Here is a 19,357-nt window from a genome sequence, read left to right as displayed (position 1 = left end):
TGTTTTTTTTTTTTGTTTTGTTAGTAAAGTCTTATTTGTATCGACATTTGAGTTTCGTGTTTGTTCCCACTCTGCGCCTGGGTCCTAGCCCCCGTATCGTGACACTTATGCTATCATCTAGATGTAAATAATGTGCAGGAAATCATGCTTTGGGGGTAAAAGTGACAACAGGAAACAAATCTAATATTTATCTCGGAGTTTATTAAACAATTTATTTATAATAACTCAATGCTCAAGAATATATAATGATAGACCTGTACATGATATATCTGGCTTCACAGTTTGACGACTACTCGTCATTACACAAGTTCCCATCGAACTACAAATCTACCCAGCCTCAAGATAGAGTTAAGTTAAAAATGTGCATCTTTACCGAACTGCGTAATATTCATGTTGATAAACACAGAAACAAAAATCATGCTTTAAAATACCTTTAATTACCCATTCAGTCAAAGAATTGGATAAAAAATATATTACATTGTGTTAAAATTTGCTCAGTTTAAAAAAAAAAAAAAAATGGTGAAACCGTAGGGACTTCACAGTTTATGCCTGTTCGGTCACAGTACAAAACTTCACTGAGCATACTTCTTAGCACCCGGGTAATCGCGGAAGTGTTTCGTGTTTATCTTGAGCAGCCCTATATCGACCATTGCATGTGGCATACAATACTGTATCTATGGAGCGCTTCACCTCCCCATAGCAATTTAGCATGAGGATCAAGAAGCTGACTATGTATGTAGAGCAGACCAGCATCAAATATGTTTTTGGATTCAAATACTTTACTGATCTTGTCCGGTGGATTGGAACCAATGAAATACTCTCAAGAAGTGTAAACCCCACCTTCTGGTCATGTTGACAGGCTCAATTACACCAAGATCAGTGCACAGAAAAGTACTTGAATCCAAAACAAATACGTATTTGACCCATGTCTGATGTAGAGATATGTAGCATAACCTGAATTGTGAACATTTGATCATGGTACACAGAAAAACATGACAATATGAGACTGAGTGTGAAGTAAGCATGTTGACAAAACATCTGCCCCTGTTTTGCTCTGAGAGGTTTCACCAATAAAGAGCAATATATACACCTCATTATGATATGTACAGTCTGAATAATATATATGAACAACTGTTCCTTATCAAATATGAATATATAAAAATAATAATGCCCAGGACACCAATCAGATCGCATTCTCACAGACAAAAGTTAATTACATTATACCGAGTCTCCTCCATGTTCTCGTGTTTAAAGAAATGTCAGTAAGTATTATAATAACTACAGCTGAAAGCACAGCAGTAATGTGGGGGGGGGGGGTGGGTTGGGCAAGCGCAGACATCGGGAAAAGGCCTGCGTGGGAGTAGCCTGGCCTTCATGACAATACATAGACCGCAGATGGCATTTTCATAAACTATATAAATGGTTTTCGCCACAAGGAGGCAGCTGTGAGCCAAACATTGGGAAATATATATATATATAAACAATGCTGCAAATTTTCAGATGATCAGAGTAGACTACGATTTACAGCTTTAGAACTTGACTAAATGATCATCACACCAGCCGCTCTGTTATATACTCAAACTTCATATTTGATTGTGTAAATACGAGACAAGAAGACAACACAAATTTCAGATGCGTCTCTTCTGTCTTCCAATCATTTTCAGTTTTAAACAATGCAGAGGGCCATATTGTATCCCCTAGCCCTCTAAGGTGATTAGAATGTTCTTAAGTGAACATTCTAATGCTGATGTAACAATCACTACTGGTAAATGAAAGCAACAGAGTTCCAGAACACAAGAATGGAATTTTGAAAAAATATATAATCTTCAAAGGGTTAATCAATGCAATTTTGCCTTTTGTAACTGTACTGCTTTCTTAAGAGGAATGACTGAAACAAACATGCTGTCAGCCCTCTACTGCACTCTTAAATGGGCAGTCTTGGACAGCTACGGTACGTCCCAGGCAAATTCAACGTGCCAAAATTTTGCAAAATACCCCCCAGCACCCACTGACACACCCAACACACTGAAGCATTTATAGAGAAGCAGGAGGAGGCCCGTTTGAAACAGGAAGTGCACTCTGTGGGGAAAGTGACAGTGACAAGTCTTTGAAGTGCCCTTATTTCCCAAATCATTGAACTACACGTACTGTATAAAGACAAAAAGGACCATTCCCAGACACATGCACCATTTCAGTAATTGCTAGTAATCCCCACTGCCCTGTAAAAAAATTCTTAGGGTTGTGATATTAACTTGGCCCATTTAAAAAACAAACCTATGGTTATGCTAGAAAATATTTTTTAAGAAAAGACACGACTGGTTGAACGGATGTCATTTGTGCTACCGTGCAGCTTGGCTCAAACTCTCATCTCTCTCTCTCTCTTTTTATCTTTGTCTTCTTCTGGTTTGTAAAATTCTGAAGGCTATGGCCTCTTCAATTTAACCACAGTTTCTGGATTCACGAAGCCCCACTTCTCCAACAGTCCTAGAAAACTTTTAAATGATGACATAAGATGCATAACTCCAGAGTTAAGCACGCTGCGGCAAGACTGCATTTTGTGAGTTCCCTGACGCTATCCCTGTTGCTATCCATTTCCTGTTAGTTATAAAATGCGTGGAAACAATAACCCATCAATACGGAGCACGGATATATGAAAAGAAATATGATATAAACAACATATAGCAATACGCATATTGTAGCAGCACAGAGCAACCCTACAGTATTCTGCTAACAAAACGGCAAGATTATGTGTGTATCAACAATATGCAATTCTTTTTAGAAAAAAAAGATTCACATTTAATTAGTCTCACTCAAGTTTTTTTTTCTTCTTTTCTTTAAAAAAATAAATACATAGCAGAGGACAAACTGCTCATTGGACAGCGGGTGAGAGTGATTTGGCTCAGACCAGCTGAGCAGGTAGGGATTTAGGAAGGTTTAAATGAGAGTTAGAGATAGGAGACTGGAGAGGATCATCAATATTCGATGTCTGTACAGGGCGCTTCTTGATAAGAACCCGGGAATGTCAGGCGGGAGCTCTCGGGGTGACGGACGAGCTCGTTACCGCCATCGATAGTCATTGTCGTACCCCGCCGTCTTTCCTGGGGGCGGCGCACGGTTTCCGACTCAGACCAGCAGGTGGCGCTTCTTGTGCAGGGCCAGGTGGTCGGAGCGGGAGAAGCTTCGGTCGCAGTCGCTGCACTGGAAGGGCTTGACTCCGGTGTGCTTGCGGTAGTGGCGGGTCAGTTCGTCCGAGCGGGCGAACTTCCACGTGCAGCCCTCCCACGTGCACTGGTAGGGCTTCTCGCCTACAGAGGGGGAGCCAATGGCCTATTTTAGCTTCTTCGGGACCCACACGCGTTCGTTAGGGATTATTGTCGGGGCGTCCGGGCCGGGATCTTACCTGTGTGCGTGCGTCGGTGGGCTTTGAGGTGGGAGCTCTTGGTGTACACTTTGTTGCAGCCACCAAAGTCGCAGTGGTGTATGCGTTTCCTCTTCGGGTCGGATTCTACGATGACCGAGGACTTTCTGAGGGTAACGATCACAGACGGGCTACTGCTCCTGGTGGGCGGGGGGGGGGGAAAGAGAAGGAAATCTGCATCAGCGCAGTCCGGGCAGGGAGCAAAACGGTTCCTCACAGGAGAAAAGGTCATTCAGAGTGATAAGCATTACATCCTCATTCAGCAACAGAACCACTGAAAGGTCATCACAGAAAACAAGTAGCATACTGTGTGGTAGTGAGGTAGACCGTTAAAGGGATCTATACCTGAGGAAGTGAAAAGTGAAAGCTTAAAGCAACTTGATTATACAGTATTTCCTAGCAGAACATTAGAGGACTCTCGTTGTTCTCAGCGTTCTCCCACTAGAGGGCAACACAAGACTTGCGATGACGTTGGCTTCTTTTTTCGAGCCACCAGAGAGCAAGAAGACAAACGCTCCTGTCGGGTGATAAAGTCTTCCAGCCCTTTGCAAGCGTTGAGCAAACCTGCATTGCGTTTTCTGCGCTCTTATCTTGTTTTGCACTTTGAGTTCTTTTTTTTGGAAGCAGCTGTAATCTGGGAAAATAAACCGCCACGCCCGCCGGAGCAGCACTGTAGTTAAACATTTCCTGTCCCTGCCTCTCTTTTCTCTCTCTCTCCGCCATACACACGCTCTCTCTAGGGTGTGGTCCTTTGGGGCACGGGTGGGGACATCAAATTAAAAATAAATTTTAAAAAAACAGTCACACCCTGAGGATGCCTCTACATCCATTATCATCTCAAATGATTCCGTGAGCCTTGTTTATGGCATGGGTATTTCCTTTTGGTAGCACACTATGCTGATACAGTTACACAACCTATACAGAGCCAAACCAAACATGCACACACACACACACACACACACACACGCACGCACACAAGTTCATATGACGTCTTATCTCATCTGAATTGCGACTGAATTGCATTACGCAATTTTATCAGCACACACAGTAAGTAAGCAGCACGTAATGCAAAGGTTTACATTCACTTATGTCTGCCATAATACAATATTAATTAAACGCCTTAAATTAAAGGTTACCTTAAAGGCAAAACATCCATCTTTTTTTTCAGGATAATAACATGAATCATTTCAGGTTCTGCGTGCAATTAATAAAGTCCGTCTTTCTGTCAGTTTTGTGGCAGGCGCTCAGGTGCAACTTGGCCCCTGAATCACCGAATCACGCACGTGTCAAAGATGAAAAGAGCGCTTCGCAATCTTTCGTTTTTATCTTTTATTTGTTTTGTCTTTTATCTCCGAGCCTGCGTTTTCGGCGCGAGGAGGGAGCATACGTGCGCACGTATCGCCGCCGAGCGACTAGCCCGCCGGAAAAAAAACGGAGGGGGGAAAAACGACAGCAGACAGCTCGCAGGGCAAAAAAGCGATGACAGGTCCACCCCACCCACTTCCACAAGGGGTAATTACCTCAGCGCTGACACAATGATGTTGAGACCCAATCCTGGCAACTTGGCGGATAAACAACCTCCCTCATTCAACAAGCGCTGCCAAGCTTCAAAAAGGACAACAAAACGGAGCCTTGTCATTACCGAGCTCCTCGGGAGATTCGTGTCGAAATCGAGTCACGCATGTCGCCTACAGGCTAACCGTGTGCATGTGTGTGTGTGTGTAGGTGTGTATGTGTGCGTGTGCGTTTGGGGAGGGGCGGGTGTGGTTCAGAACTCAGGCGAGAGTCAGGGGGTTTTGAGGTTGGGCCTGCGTTGACAGACATCGTATCGCTGCTACGCTCTTGAGTCCGGAATTCCTACACAAACCTTCAATTCCGTTCGAATTTTTCCGATTAGGATGGAAACGCAACACCTGTTCTTTGTTCTTCTCTGTGACCTATTTTTTATATAAGAAATATTTTGAAAGCCAGAAGAAAAAAAAAGTTTGAGGAAGCAGGAGACATTGGGAAGGTACAGACTGGGGTGATATGAACTATTTCCTATCGTATACCGATTTCACTGCAAGGGACAAGACAGGGAAACTATGTGACAACAGTTAGCAAAATAGGGTGTCTCATTCACAGTGTTGGTTTCTGGATGTGCTTACTGTATGCCTGGGTCTTATGTAAGGCTGTTATTTTTGATGACTAATACACAGAAAATCAAATGCTATTACGGACACACACACACACACACCCACACACAGACCACAGACCGTATGCATGAGCATGTCACGAGCACACTAAATAAGGTTAAAGTTTTAGTATGCAAATTTTCATCGTGGTGGCCACACACAACCAATGTGACTGGCACCCAAGAGGGTACTTCCTTAAATCTGTCCTGTGCGGTCACGCCAAAATGATTATAAACAATGTTTTGGCACAGGGCAGGGCAATTTGAAATGCAAATTTAACAACGCTGAATTTCTCCCACTGAATCTCATTCTCTGTTCTGTACAATTAACATAGCCACGTAGCCATATTTGACGGTGAACTGCACCTATAAGGCTATGTTTATAAGTGGTTGCTGTGCTGCAGCATGTTTAAGCTTTTACATATGTACCATTCCCCCCAGGCAATTCATCTCATGGGAATCTGAGACCGTTACCGGTGAGAATTCTAAACGAAGCGTTAACAAAGGGCTTCAACGAGGAAGGGCGCTTACTCGCTGCGTATGAAGGGCTGCAGGGGGCTGCCGATGGCGGAGGAGGACACCTCGTCGAAGCCGGGGTCCTGGGCGTGCTCGGAGTACGGCTCAGACTTGACGGGCGTCTGCATGTCGTAGGCCTCGTACAGCTCCGGCGACTTCATCTCTGACACTGGACAGAGGAACAGAGGCGCGGGCGACGTGAAAAGGAGGCTCCGGTCTGCCGCTTTAGATATGAGCTCACGTTGCTTTAAATGGGCTTACGCGTGCGTTTCTTAACCCTCGTAAGGGTGTTCTGCGCAATTTAAAGCCTTTCAGAATCACAGTAGTTTCACAGCATACCGTAGTCCCACTGGAAGTAGTATGGAAGTGGCACTTCAAATACAAATACCCCAACCCGATATTATAATATATATTAACATATTTGAATAATTAGGGGGCCTCCTGGTGGTCGCAGGGCCCTAAACAGCCACTTAGGTCACTTATTGTGTCTAGCAAGGTCTGGTGACCAGACTGGTAAAGTCAGTTCACATTGGCACATCTGTGCATACACACCGAAGGAGCATCTCATTTTGCTGCCCATAGAATCAGTGTCTTAGTGCAACATCATGACGGGCCCTTCAGTCATGCAAGCAAGCAAGTGCAGTTATAGAATAATGCAGAGGTCTCCTATAGTATTTCAGTAATATAGGCAGCTTTAGCTACTCAAGTCTCAGTGTCTACTGCATTTGCATACTTCTATAACCACTGATTAGACCGAGCAAACTGGGGTGTCCAATCAGCTCTCACCTTGTGTGTGTGAAGGCGGGTCCAGCATGTCATCCCTGGACATAGGCGAGAGCATGACGGGCTGCAGGGGCATGTGCGGGGGCATCAGGAAGGGCAGGGGCTGCACCATGACGCCAGAGAGCAGGGGGACCATGCCGGGGGCGGAGCCCTGCAGGAGGGGCGCCAGGAAGTGCAGGGCGAGGCCGGGGTTGGCGTGGCCGTGGGGGGAACCGCCGTGCTGCCAGCGCGCCCTGGAGTCCCGCCGGTGGAGGGCGCCGTAGGGCGAGCCCGGGCGGGGGCTGTGGGAGGAGTAAGGGGGCGAGCCTCGCTTGCTGACGGACAGGTCCAGGGGATCCAGCTGGGCGGAGTCGGGGGCGGGGCCGGGGCCGGGCTGCAGTTGGTGGAAATGGTCACCGTTCCCAGGGAGAGGAGAGAAGAGCATGCTGTAGGCCTTCGTCTGCCCGATATCTCTACCAACGATATCCTGAAGCAATGAATAGAGAGAGAGAGAGAGAGAGAGAAACAGAGGGAGAGAGAGAGAGGGCGGGAGAGTGAGAAAGAGAGAGAGAGATCTATTGGCAAACAGAACTCACATTTATAGATTTTCACATACTGCAACTGTTCTGAATTCTGAGGGCACTCGAATTAGTAATTTAAGCAGCCAGAAAACACGTAGTGGCAAACCGTGTTATCTGTGAAAATTTTCTAATCGGCAGTACCGCTGCCTGGACAGGAAAGAATGCAGTTATGATTTTGCGAATATCGAGCAGAGTGTGTATCTATTTTAAACCGCTCACGGTGTTTCCCTTAGGACGCACGTCCTCAAAACATGCACAAAACAGGCCAAATGGCACACGTAAGCTTTTCTGACTCAGCATTTACAACAAAACACGGTGGTTGGCGGAGGACAGCTGAACTTGTCGAAGGTCAACATTCCAGTGCCGGCGCGCGGAAGAAGGACCTCCGCTCGTGTCACGGCCTCGCCGCGTTAGCCTTAGCCTTCCGTGAGCAAACATTACAGGGTATTAGAACAACAGGAAGTCACGCAGGCTATAAACAGAAATATGAAAAAAAAAAATCTTCTCTCAGGGGTCATTAGACACATTTTCTGTGCTGATGCTTTTCGAATAGACGGAAAACAACAGCAGCCAGGATGTTACTAGGCCTCTCTCATGGAGGTGTTTGTTCTAAATTAAATCAAACTCAAACTTTTCCCATAGTGGGCCACTGACTTTATTTGAAAGTAGCCATTTTTGAACAAAATGAAAGGGCAAACATTTTAGTCAAACATTTGTTCAACTTATATACAGATATAAGTGATAAAGTCTTGTTTTGTAATCCAGTCATTTTAACTGCATGTACCGCATATGCCCCATTTATAAACACTTATGAAAATGTAACAAACGTTCATATTGTGTTCATATGTTTTTCATAAGCACGTAACATTGCAAAACATTGACACCGACTGATTCAATTATGTTATTCCAAGCGTTCTGAGCATGAACCTTCCAAAGGGGAATTCACTGGGACTTAAGTCTCAGTGTTTCCCACAGATCCCATACTGAGGTCTGAGAATACCCCGTGAAAACCACTGATTTCATGCCTTTCAATGAAAGCAAAATGAGCTGGAACGAATGGTTCTGGGGAAGAACGGTGTGTGAAAAGCAGGAACCTAAGGGCAGCGGTGAACCTTGGGGGCTAAATGTGAAAACCAAAAAAAACCCCATTCTGATAAGGATCAGACTCGCAGGCTACCTGTCAACAGCAAGACAGAACACGCTGCTTAAAGTGCTGTTGTGACATAAACGTCACTAGATACCGTTTTTAAACAAGGCAAACCGTTGTCAGAGGTCCCTGAGCATACTATAGGTAGATTCGCACTGACGGAAAACTTGCTGTTGGTTAGACATATATGGGGTTAGTACGCCGTCAAGGAAAAATAACATAAACCCACTGACCCTATTGTTTATGCTGAGAACAGAATGGAATGCTGTGTTCAGTGAAAGGATCAGGATGCCTCACCTGTAATTCTGTGTAAAAGCATGATTTTACACAGCCTCGACAAGAGTCTGCATGACTGCTAATTATCCCAGAGTATTTCACAATTCTCCTACTTCCCCCTTACAGAGTACTATATATATATATATATATATATATATATATATGCGGAAAGAGCTCAATCTTACAAACTCTCCAGTGCTCGTGGCCCAACCAATAGGGCCATACTGGAGTGGCCCCTGGAATGCAGTTCTGGTCGTGACATGAATGGTCACAGATGAGGTTTTGGGGGGGTGGAGTCAGACTCTCCTCTTTAACTCAGAGCTCGTGCGGGTCATCAAACAGGCCTGGTGACACTGCAGAGCAGTTATTCTGAATACAGTCACACGCACACAGTTCTATAAGCTCTGCAATCTGAGGGGACGTAACTGCAAACAAACCGAAGGAATCCGCTTACGTTCTGTACAATTAAAAAGCAGGGGCACCACCCAGGACTATGGGCCCCATGAAGACCTCATGATGGGCCCCACCACCCCAGGGCCCATGAAATCATCTGTAGGGGAGTCCATCTTTAAACCTCTCCCAGAGTTCACACAATGGGGGGTGCTGCCTTTTGGATGAACGTTACACCAAAGTTCTCGCTCACTGTGATTACTGAAGATACAGTGGCACTTAATGCAAAGAAGGAGGAGCACCATGGTGCTCTGGCTCTTTCAGACGGGCCACTTAAATTCATACCTGTGCAGTCTAGTGTGAAATATGCCTTCTAGGAAATGGAGCCCTCAACATGGAAAGTTTGAAAACACAATGTCAAACAGCACAATGCATGTTTTTGGAAACACGATACAGTGACACTCCTTACCCGGTCCTCTTTCTATATTGTTTTGATTTGTTTTGAATGTAAAGCACTTTGAGCTACATTGTATGCATGGAAGGTGCTATATGAATGAAGTTGATTATTATTATTATTATTATTATTATTATTATTATTGTTCCTTACATTCAGTTAGGAACTCTTTTTACACTTTTGCATTGACAGTATCATAACACTATCAATATAACAATTTCGGTTAAGACCTGTCAAGGTACACGGCGTTCTAGCGGAATCGACACGCAGCTTTCGGTTACAGCCATTCCACAAGTGCCATCCACCAACAGTTCCTCCTTCTGGGATCTGTACTTTTGTGAGATAGAACACCCCATTACACACCTTGGCACTCGACGTTAAGCGATGACACAGTAGCTTTGTGCAAATACAACCAAAACATCCTATCCCTAGAGGAGCATCATGATGCTTAAGAGGTGAGCCAGTTTCACCGGAGTTCTGACGTCAAGCAAACAGTTAGCAGCACTAAGAACAGTCTATATAGACGAAGAGTGCTAAAGAGGTGGAGCCGTTCAAGATTGCAAACTGCAAGGTAAAATTAAAATGAAACGGAAACATAATATAGCGATGAGGTTGGAAATGGTGGTTGTGGCAGTTTAAGCTCACTGATTCAATTAAAGAATCTTTTGTGTTGATAGGCTTATGAACAAAGACTGAAGAGTTGGGTCTTTTTCTTCTAAATATTTTTAGACCAGTATCCACTCGCAAAAAAAAAACAATGCCAAAAAAATGTGTGCCCGCTCAGACTATGACCACAGTAAACAAAAATAACTATCTGAATTTTAAGAGATGCCGCCCCAAGTCTTTTCGCGCACAGGTGTGAACACAGAGAGGAAGAGAGAGAGGAAGAGAGAGACAGAGCGAGAGAGAGAGAGAGAGAGAGGGGGGGAGAGTGAGAGAGAGGCAGGAGAGCAAGAGAGAGAAAGAGAGAAACAGAGGGAGAGAGAGGGGGGGGAGAGTGAGAGAGAGAGAGACAGAAACAGAGGGAGAGAGAGAAAGGGGCGAGAGTGAGAGAGAGAGAGGCAGGAGAGCGAGAGAGACAGAGAGAGCACACATTTACTGACATGTTCAATGAGAGGAGTGACTGGCCACTCTGCGAGATCCCCTGCCTGAAGGCATGTGGGGAGCTTCCTGCGAATGACTGACTGCTCGCGGTGCGCTGCTCTGGGCTTAGGCAAACAGAAGGCAGTCTAGCGCTGACCCATCCCTGTAATTACCTGGAAATTCCAAACGAGCCACCGGCGGGAGGTAACACGACCCCACGCGCGCGCGTGCGTGCGGCGCGGCCGCCGAGCGGAGCGGCAGAGGCGCGGGCTCGGCGCTCTCTCCGGGCCAGAGGGATTGTGAGATTGGATCCCGGCCCTACACCTGCCGTACCGGCGAGCAGTGCAGTGCAGTGCAGTGCAGTGCAGAGGGCATCGCCGCCGCTGGACAATCTGTTCTCGAGCCACGCTACGTACACTGTCACCGACTGCCAGCGGCAATTATAATGCAGTCCGTCTTGCCGACCGCGCGCGGGTTTCTTTTGTTAAATGGCTCAAGTCCCGTTGGCTGGTTGGCCAGCCGGAAAAAGTGCTGGCACAGCAGAGACTCCATTTTCAACAGGTGGCTGAATGTTAAAAATAAAACGACACGGAGGCACCGATTCACTTGTCACTACAGAGCGCTCCCTGCTGAAATACTACGGGCGGTGATCCCACCTCTAATCCGAATGTAATTTCAATACCTCAGCGTTTTCGACAAATCGTACGCTCACGCAATTACTGGCAATACAATTCTTTGCATTCCACCCCCTCTTTGTTCCCCATGGTGATGAGAAATGAGCTCAGCAAACTTTCTTTGTGCTTTCTAGTTAATCTACTTCCCTTTCCGTGAAGTAGGGATACACTCGATACAAAAAATGAATGTACAATTTTAGTAAAATAATTATTCCAGCATAAGAAAAATTCTAAACTGGGAATGACCACTTGACCTTGGCTTTCACGCATATGCTGTAAACGTAATCATGTTTTCACATGTTTGGTGTTTCAGAGCAAAAGAAAATTTTGTGATTAAATAGAAATGTATTTATATTTACTTCCAAGGTAATTTTAAATGACATTTCGATGTGTAAGTGATTTAGCAGATGAGTTCCATACAGAATATTACCCCTAGACACTGCTTTTACAATGAATTATTTATTTAAAAAAGGTCCCACACAAACTGTACCTGCTCTTTCAGCCTACAACACCTTATACAATACGCCCTTACCCCCTTTAACCCCCTCCCTTCAGGCCAGATGTGTGAACATGGCTGAGCTGAAGTCCACCGTCTTTTAACTCACAAAGGACAATGTCCATCTCATTTAATAATTAACCCAGAATATGGCGCTGTATAGATAACGCCATACAGCATTTCAAATTACACACACACACACACACACAAGCACGCAAACATACACACACACCCGAAATAAAGATAAGGGACTGTTTCCGGGATGAAAAAGAGAAGCTTGCCCATCGAGAGACTTTAACACCATCGGTGTGAGAGGTGCCTTTCTTCAGAGGCGACAAGAAAGGTGTCCATAAAACGAAAGCACTAAAAGTAAGCAATCACCACCGGTCTGTTTACACACCGTGTGTCTATGGCCGTAGTGTGCTTAGTGGGGAACTAAAAGACCACTTCTATAACACCTAGACTAATGTCTCGCTGACAATAAACTGTAAACCCATAGGGGAACATTTGGGAACAGTCATCAGCTCTCAAAATAAGTAAGAAATCAAACATAAAGCTACGTCAGCACAAATGACAGAGTATAGCCAATGAAGCAATTAACTGGCAAATGGCTTCGCAAAGTATGAGTTGGGGAAGGGCTTGGCACATGTCCCACAATGGACCTTCTATACAGATGTGGTTTAATAATACCGTAGTAGCAAGTTCTAACTTACAGAACAGAGCATGTATAGAAAATGTTAATATCTCTGATCCTACATTTGAACACACGTTAGCATCCATTGTTTTTTCCTTCTCGCAAGGGTGGGCTGTGAGCTTGGAATGTCTGGGGTCCTGGGCCTGGAGCTGTCGTAGTAGTGCTGGGTGGAGACGCGGAGGGTCTGAACAGTCAAAGCCACACGCCCTTCCCCTGGGCTGCGGGAGAGACAGAATGGCGACCGGACAAGGGGAGCTATTGAGTCGCGCCCGGGAGAGGGATACCGCCCAAATCATGGGTCAGTTTACGAGCAGGACCTGAGAGACCCGCCCAGGCTGAAGGGGAAACGATCACCTGCCATTCTACTGTCCTCCGTTTGAGCGCTCCACCTCAAATTGAGAAGAAAAGAAGAACTATTCAATGTGTCTTGTCTGACTTTAACTATAAACAGGAGACACTCTAGCGCACAGTACTATCAAGTATATTGTCTTCTCTTACATCTTTCTGGACAGTTGAAGAATAATTTTGAGGAGTGGTTCTTATGTTTTCATATTAACAATATATGAGACGAGTCTTCTGGAAGTACCAGTTTTTTCAGTAAGGCTTAATGATGATTGATAGACTTTTTGCAATTGTTCCACAAGATAAATATACAGTAGGAATAATGAGTCACTTTGCATTAAAACATTGACATGTTAGGGCATTTATTTCAATCAAACGTATTCAGGAGCTTCGACGGAGGCGTTCCAACGACAGGCGCAGCTGGCGACTTGCTTTAATTCCCAGCGCATCGTGCTCCACAACTGAAATCGCGTCTGCCGCAGATAAGGCTTCATTTGCCACCGACGTCTGCGCGCTCTGACCGCTCCCGTTAGGCAATCGAATCGCTGACGGTGCACCCACTCACAGTCACGCACCGCCGCGTTTACAGTTACTGAGGTCATCGCGATTTACGAAGAACGTCGCGCGAGAACGTGTTTCTGTGGAACGACGCTGTCTGAGATGCGTGAACGCTGGCGGGCACCGCGGGGTTTTAAGACTCCAGCCACGGTTTCAGCAGCAAGATATAGGCTGTTGAGGCCAGATCAATGAAATCTGACCATGGCTTCAAATCTGCTCGTTTCTATGCGCTGTAGCTCTACTCTACGGGTCACACCCCAGCCCCCCCCCCAAGGTCCTGTGGTCAGTGTGTGCTTTGGCTGAAAGTTGAGCAAACGTATTACAAACGACGGAGTTGACACGAAGCTCCGTTGTGCAACGACGTGACGGAAAGCAGGAGGGAATCGCCCGGCGCGTTTCGCCATTCCCTCACACACTCATTCCCGGACGTGCCAAACTCGCCGAGAGCGGCGGCCCGATTCGGCCGCCGCGGCAAACAAACCCGCGATTACACTGATCCCCTTTGTGCTTCGCGGGGACCGCGGGGCCCTGGCATCGGAGTCAGAGCCAAGATCAGTCACACTGGCCACAGTGAAATTCACAAAAGAAACAACACGTCCCGCGCTGAAAATAATTCGGGAGTCCCAGTACTAAAAAGCAACACGAGCGACAGCATTCCACAAATACTACAAAAAGACTCTCGCCACGGCTAAAGAGGCCCTTGACGAATTTTAGAACGGGTGCAATTTTCACACAAATAAACCTAACCGGCAGAAGGAAGTTCCAGGCTTATGTTTGTTGTGGAATTACATGCGGCAGATTCTCTTCTGATTACACAACCCCGGCGCTGGAGACGTGAGTGGGGTATAATGGGAAATCGGAGCACCACCCTCGCCCAAGACAAGAATTCCTTCCTCCACACAAAATGGACAAAGGGTGTCTGTTCTCAAATGAGGAATTGTTCAAGGGCCCCAGCTTTCCCTCACCAAAAAAAAAAAAAAAAATCACACTGTCTATCACATGCCAAAAAACCACCTTCATGAAATAAATTCAGCCTGTTTGTTTAAGGTTGACAATGAAGAGCTTTACAAGGCACTGTTAAAACGCAATCCCAAGACTTTCATAATGAGTTTATAATGAGCCACAGAGGCTGTGTGCAGCAAAGAAGATTTTATTTTTAAAGGATAATGATATGTTCGCGGGCTAACTGCCAAGCTAAAAAGTGAATTGATTCCAAGTGTTCCAAGTGCTTAGCAAACAAATGAGAAATAACTAATGTATTACAATGATTATTAATAAATGAATTATTGCAGCTATAATGTATATAAAGTATAACTGAAAAGTGTATGTGTTGGTCTCACAGTAATATGGGTTGATATTCTTCCTTTGTAAAATAATATGTGTACATTCCACAAAATAAAATGGTAGCCAATAAATAGTTCTGGTATGGCACAGGAAGAGGAATCATAATTGACAAGGAGCTGGTATCAGCTTTCATGAAATAGCTAATCATGTGAAAACGGGAGAAATAAATAATATCTGTGACACACCTACTCTATAAATCGCACAAAAAATGTATTTTTTTTAAATGTATGCACGTTATTTTGTTTTGTTTTTGTTTTTTTTAATGAATAACAAAAAGTACGCAATTAAGCAGCAGTCACCATCGAAACACCGCTTCAGAAGAAAAGTCTTTGGTATTTTTAATATTTTGGAGGGGAATAACAGACCATACACATACATAGTTATATAATAAATGATTACTTATATAATACATCATAAATAGCATAAATACAAACACAAATAAATAAATAAATAAATAAATGACTTATATATGACATAAATAATAGCAATGATGTTCAAAGTACTCCAGAGCAGAGCAGAGGGCCTCACTGAATGGACTGGAGGAACTGGGGGAGGTGAGGTCGCTGTGTGCACAGGCAGTTTCCTGCCAGGCCTCCCTCCTTTCCGTCTCACGGAACTTCAACGAACCCCAGAGAGAGAGAGAGAGAGAGAGGCAGACAGAGAGAGAGAGAGAGAGAGAGACCCTCCTTTCAGCCTCCCAGACAATGGGTTCACCCCTCCCCCCACTCCCTTCCATGGCTCTTATCGGAACTGGCTGCTCGTTAAGTTCCTCTCACTGTGACTGGCCCCACCCTGCTCTGCCCTGCCCTGTTATGCTCCGCCCAAATGACAGACCAACCCAGTGGGAGCACAGGAGAAGCCCCACCCCTGGAGCACTAACAACTATGTTGTAATTCTACTGTAGCCGACAAAGAAAACACTTTAATCTGGGGCACTGTTAAGATTTTTATTTTAATTTCATGAGTCGTAAATGGTCTGTTCTGTAACATGTTTCATTGTCTAATTAAACTGATATGGTATGAAGAGCGAGAGAGAAAAATTAAACAAAAGAGGTTAATATTTACACTCGTAATGTTCAGGTAGATGTCTTTAGAAAAAGTCCATGGACTTACATGTGTATGAATGTCCATATATGACACTGTATGTTTATCTAAGGGTCAGCAAGTAAGAGTTAGGTAGATAGAGAGATAGAGAGAGAGAGAGAGAGAGGAAAAAAGAGAGAGAAATAGATAAAGAGAATATTTTCGTGTGTGCCTTAGTGAATTTTTTTTTCTTTGTCCTCTGATGTTGATACCACGCCTGATGTTTATGTGTGTGGTGTGGTGTGATGTGTGTGTGTGAGTGTGTGCGTGTGTGTGCGCGCGCGTGTGTGTGTGAGTGTGGTGGTACTGGTGGTGGCGCTGTAGTGGCGCTGTGTGTGAACAAAGTATCAAGTAATGAAGTAAGTGGCTAAGTCTTAAGCCCTAGCTACACCCCCCCCCCCCCCCTTTCCTAAACCCCACATCCCACACCCCTCCATGCTTCAAACAGGAAGTGAACTTGCTCGTGCCAAGCGGAATGTCTGACGCAAGCTTCAGCCTTGAAACAAAAGCTCAGGAAACAGAACCGCTGGAGCCAGGTGACACGGGGGTGGGAGGGGACAGAAAGAGGGAAAAGTTGGGGGGGGGGAGGGGGGGGTTGTATGTCGGGAAGAGAAAGAGGAATTTGACTAGTCCCGAATGGTATCTGTTTTACAGCGCTTCAGAAAGGAAGGGTTGCCTCAAATGTATACCCAAGAACAAACAGTAAGGAAGGCAGATAGCATTCTGAGCTTAAAAATAGAAGTACTGACCTGCCCAACTGTCACCTCACTAAATTACATACAAAGAGCCTGCAAATTTCAGCCTTGCCTTTATCTACATTCAGACTGTCACTTCGGGGTGTGATTACAACCACAGTTCTGAAGTGCCCGTTATCTTCCCCGAGTGGGAAGGGGGTACCTTCCTGCTCGGGCCCAAAGCTCAGTCCCTGGAAGGAAACTGAAGATGTGGGATTTGGAAACATTGCCACAGCACACACAGCAACAATTTACCACAGAAATGTGGAATTGCTTCAATGTGGAAGTCAGTTGTTGGCCTAGCACATCTATTAAACCACATAGCACAAAGGGGAGTCACAACATGAACGTATCACCGCAGAAACCAAAGTAGTGCAGTTACTGCATAACATTACTGTGTCATCGCATGGAAAAATAATTCAACTATGTCATGGATGAACATATTAAAAAATAATATGCACATATTATCAAATATAATAGTATATAATGGCCATAACTTCCACTCAGTTTAGCGCCTTTTGCTCAGATTCATTTGTAAAAAATATTTAAAGATGTTGCCTTAAAACCATGGTGACCATATAAGTTTCTATTCCATATTACTTCTCATACAAGATTATCTTACTTGTTTTGTTTACATTTCTTGATATTGCATTTGCATTTCATTGCTTTTAGTGAATAATAATAATAATAATAATAATAATAATAATAATAATAATAAAGAAAAAGAAGACGAATTCATTGTACGGTTGGTATATACGTCCTGCTGTACATGTGTAATGCTAGAGGTACATCTATTTCGGCTTCTCGTAAATTTAAGGGCACATGTGTACAGTTTCTATCAACTGAATCTGGAACCTGCACCACGGTGTACACAATTGTGAAACATTAATTACATTAGCCAGTTTCAGTGCTCTCAGCAAATATCGGTATTCGCCTACGCACTCGAAGAATAGTATCGCTGTATCGTACAACCGGTAAGTCTCAGCACTGAATTCACCTGGACAGCGTGCCATCGTTTCTTTGATATCGCATTGTTTCAAAATCAATTCCTTAACTTTGTAAATATTTATTTAATTAAACGCCAAATTATTTACACTGATATATAACGCGTGTTTCTATGCGAACACAGGCCTAGAAAAAATAACAAGACTCTCAAACCATAGCAACCATTCACACCTGTGTACTCCAGTACCTGGCTCGGTCGCATTACCTGCTGCATGAAGTATAGTTTATAAACCTTGGACAATCGTACAGAGAAAACAAAAAAAGTTTCCCCATGAACAAAAACGCAATTTAAAAATGTATAGGATGTGAAAAACAACTCGCTAAAGCAAATATCTCTATATCTGTGAGCGCGCTGGTCGCTTTAAACAGTAACCAATAAATACGATTAGCCTACAGGACAACCTCAGATACATTCACAATAATTTAAGTTAAAAAAACATTGCTACTTACTTCACCTATGTTGCTGTGCGTTTATACTGTACTCCAATGTTAGTGGCAATGTGTATTCTCTGTCCTTATAAACTTCAGAATAACACTATAAACGTCGTTACAGCCGCAGAACGGAACTCATAAAACATGGAAAACGCAAACTGCTGCTTCACTAGGGTAATGAATTACGCTCACTTTCTTAAAAACTCCAGAGTGGATCGTGTGCAGGTCACATGACAGTTTCATGGGTTGTGCTCTTGGGTGGGGCGGGGCGACACCCATGGGAGGTGAGATTCGGGTCGCTGTCCATGCCAGAAGCGAGGAATGGAGATTGCGGTGATGCCGGAGCGCTGCATCTGTTTGCCGTCACAGCAACAGGAAGCGGGCGGGATCCGTCCCGTGCGTATGCGCGCCGTAAAATGAGCCAGGGACTGAAGGAGCTGGAGTGCAGTTTCAAAGTTGTCCGGCAGTTTCAACAATTGATTTCATCGGCCAGAAGTTCCAAGACTGCGCAAGAAAAAAAGATTGACATTTTCTTAACTGTAAAAAATGAAATTACAGAAAATGCAATATTATTTCACAGATTATGTTCTGTATGATTAGCAAATGTTTGTGAATTTACAGCAATTAACTTTAATTTCTAATATTTTCCATTAAATAACCGTTATTAACCATAATCTAAGTTTACTATATTTTATGTTTTTTTTAATGTTAATGCATCCTGTTTGAGCAGACCCAATTGTAATTTTCATCTTATCAAGTCCGTCATGTAAAATGAAAGTTTTTCAAAAGAAACCTGCCTACACAAATAGTCCTGTTTGCTTGAAGGCTGTCAGAATTACAATAGTGGCCTGGACATTGAATGTGGTTCCATGTCTCCTCTGTATGCCTGAATGGACCACAGCATGGTGTTGCACAAGTAAAATTATTTAAAGTGAAGATGTAATACAAAAGATTTAAAGCTATAGTGTCATTTAGATTACCAGTATAGGCCCTGATGTTCTGGCAGCATACTGACTAATCAAAAGCTGTAGCTGCAGAAGTATATGGAGCAGAAATCTTAACCTGGCAAGCCATGTGCAACGCTCCCTTTGTTTCTCTCCGTGGAGTCATCAAGTCTGGGAAAGCCGCCTTTCAAACTGTTTGAACTATGGGCGTCGCCAATGGGTGTTGAAAAAATTGACTTTGCCTCACATTGT

At 44.3% G+C, this 19,357-nt stretch overlaps 1 protein-coding gene across 2 annotated transcripts; it reads right to left on the bottom strand.

Moving 5' to 3' along the window:
- Nucleotides 1-181: 181 nt before the first annotated feature.
- LOC135259716 (Krueppel-like factor 3) lies at nucleotides 182-18,495 on the bottom strand. 2 transcript variants are annotated; one of them, XM_064344363.1, is made up of 5 exons: nucleotides 18,354-18,495; nucleotides 6,894-7,356; nucleotides 6,123-6,276; nucleotides 3,401-3,558; nucleotides 182-3,305 (listed from the first exon to the last, which is right to left on the bottom strand). In XM_064344363.1, exons 1-5 carry the CDS (start codon nucleotides 18,438-18,440, stop codon nucleotides 3,124-3,126), a joined length of 1,044 nt encoding a protein of 347 aa, XP_064200433.1. In that variant the 5' UTR covers nucleotides 18,441-18,495; the 3' UTR covers nucleotides 182-3,123. The 2 variants fall into 2 exon arrangements, with proteins under 2 accessions (XP_064200433.1, XP_064200434.1); XM_064344364.1 differs by lacking the exon at nucleotides 18,354-18,495 and adding an exon at nucleotides 18,180-18,347.
- Nucleotides 18,496-19,357: the final 862 nt, after the last annotated feature.

This window comes from Anguilla rostrata, chromosome 7 (assembly GCF_018555375.3).
Source record: "Anguilla rostrata isolate EN2019 chromosome 7, ASM1855537v3, whole genome shotgun sequence".
Classification (NCBI taxonomy): Eukaryota; Metazoa; Chordata; class Actinopteri; order Anguilliformes; family Anguillidae; genus Anguilla; species Anguilla rostrata.
The sequence above is the reverse complement of the archived record's forward strand: the minus strand, read 5'-3'. Positions and strand labels throughout refer to the sequence as shown.

What these genes read in the sequence shown, in the direction of transcription:
- LOC135259716 (XM_064344363.1), bottom strand. Translation starts at nt 18,440, where the DNA reads ATGGGTGTCGCCCCGCCCCACCCAAGAGCACAACCCATGAAACTGTCA. An exon ending in CCCGCCTTCACACACACAAG is followed by an intron (nt 6,277 to 6,893) that starts GTGAGAGCTGAT and finishes TCCTCTGTCCAG; the next exon opens with TGTCAGAGATGAAGTCGCCG. An exon ending in CAGCCCTTCATACGCAGCGA is followed by an intron (nt 3,559 to 6,122) that starts GTAAGCGCCCTT and finishes CCCGCCCACCAG; the next exon opens with GAGCAGTAGCCCGTCTGTGA.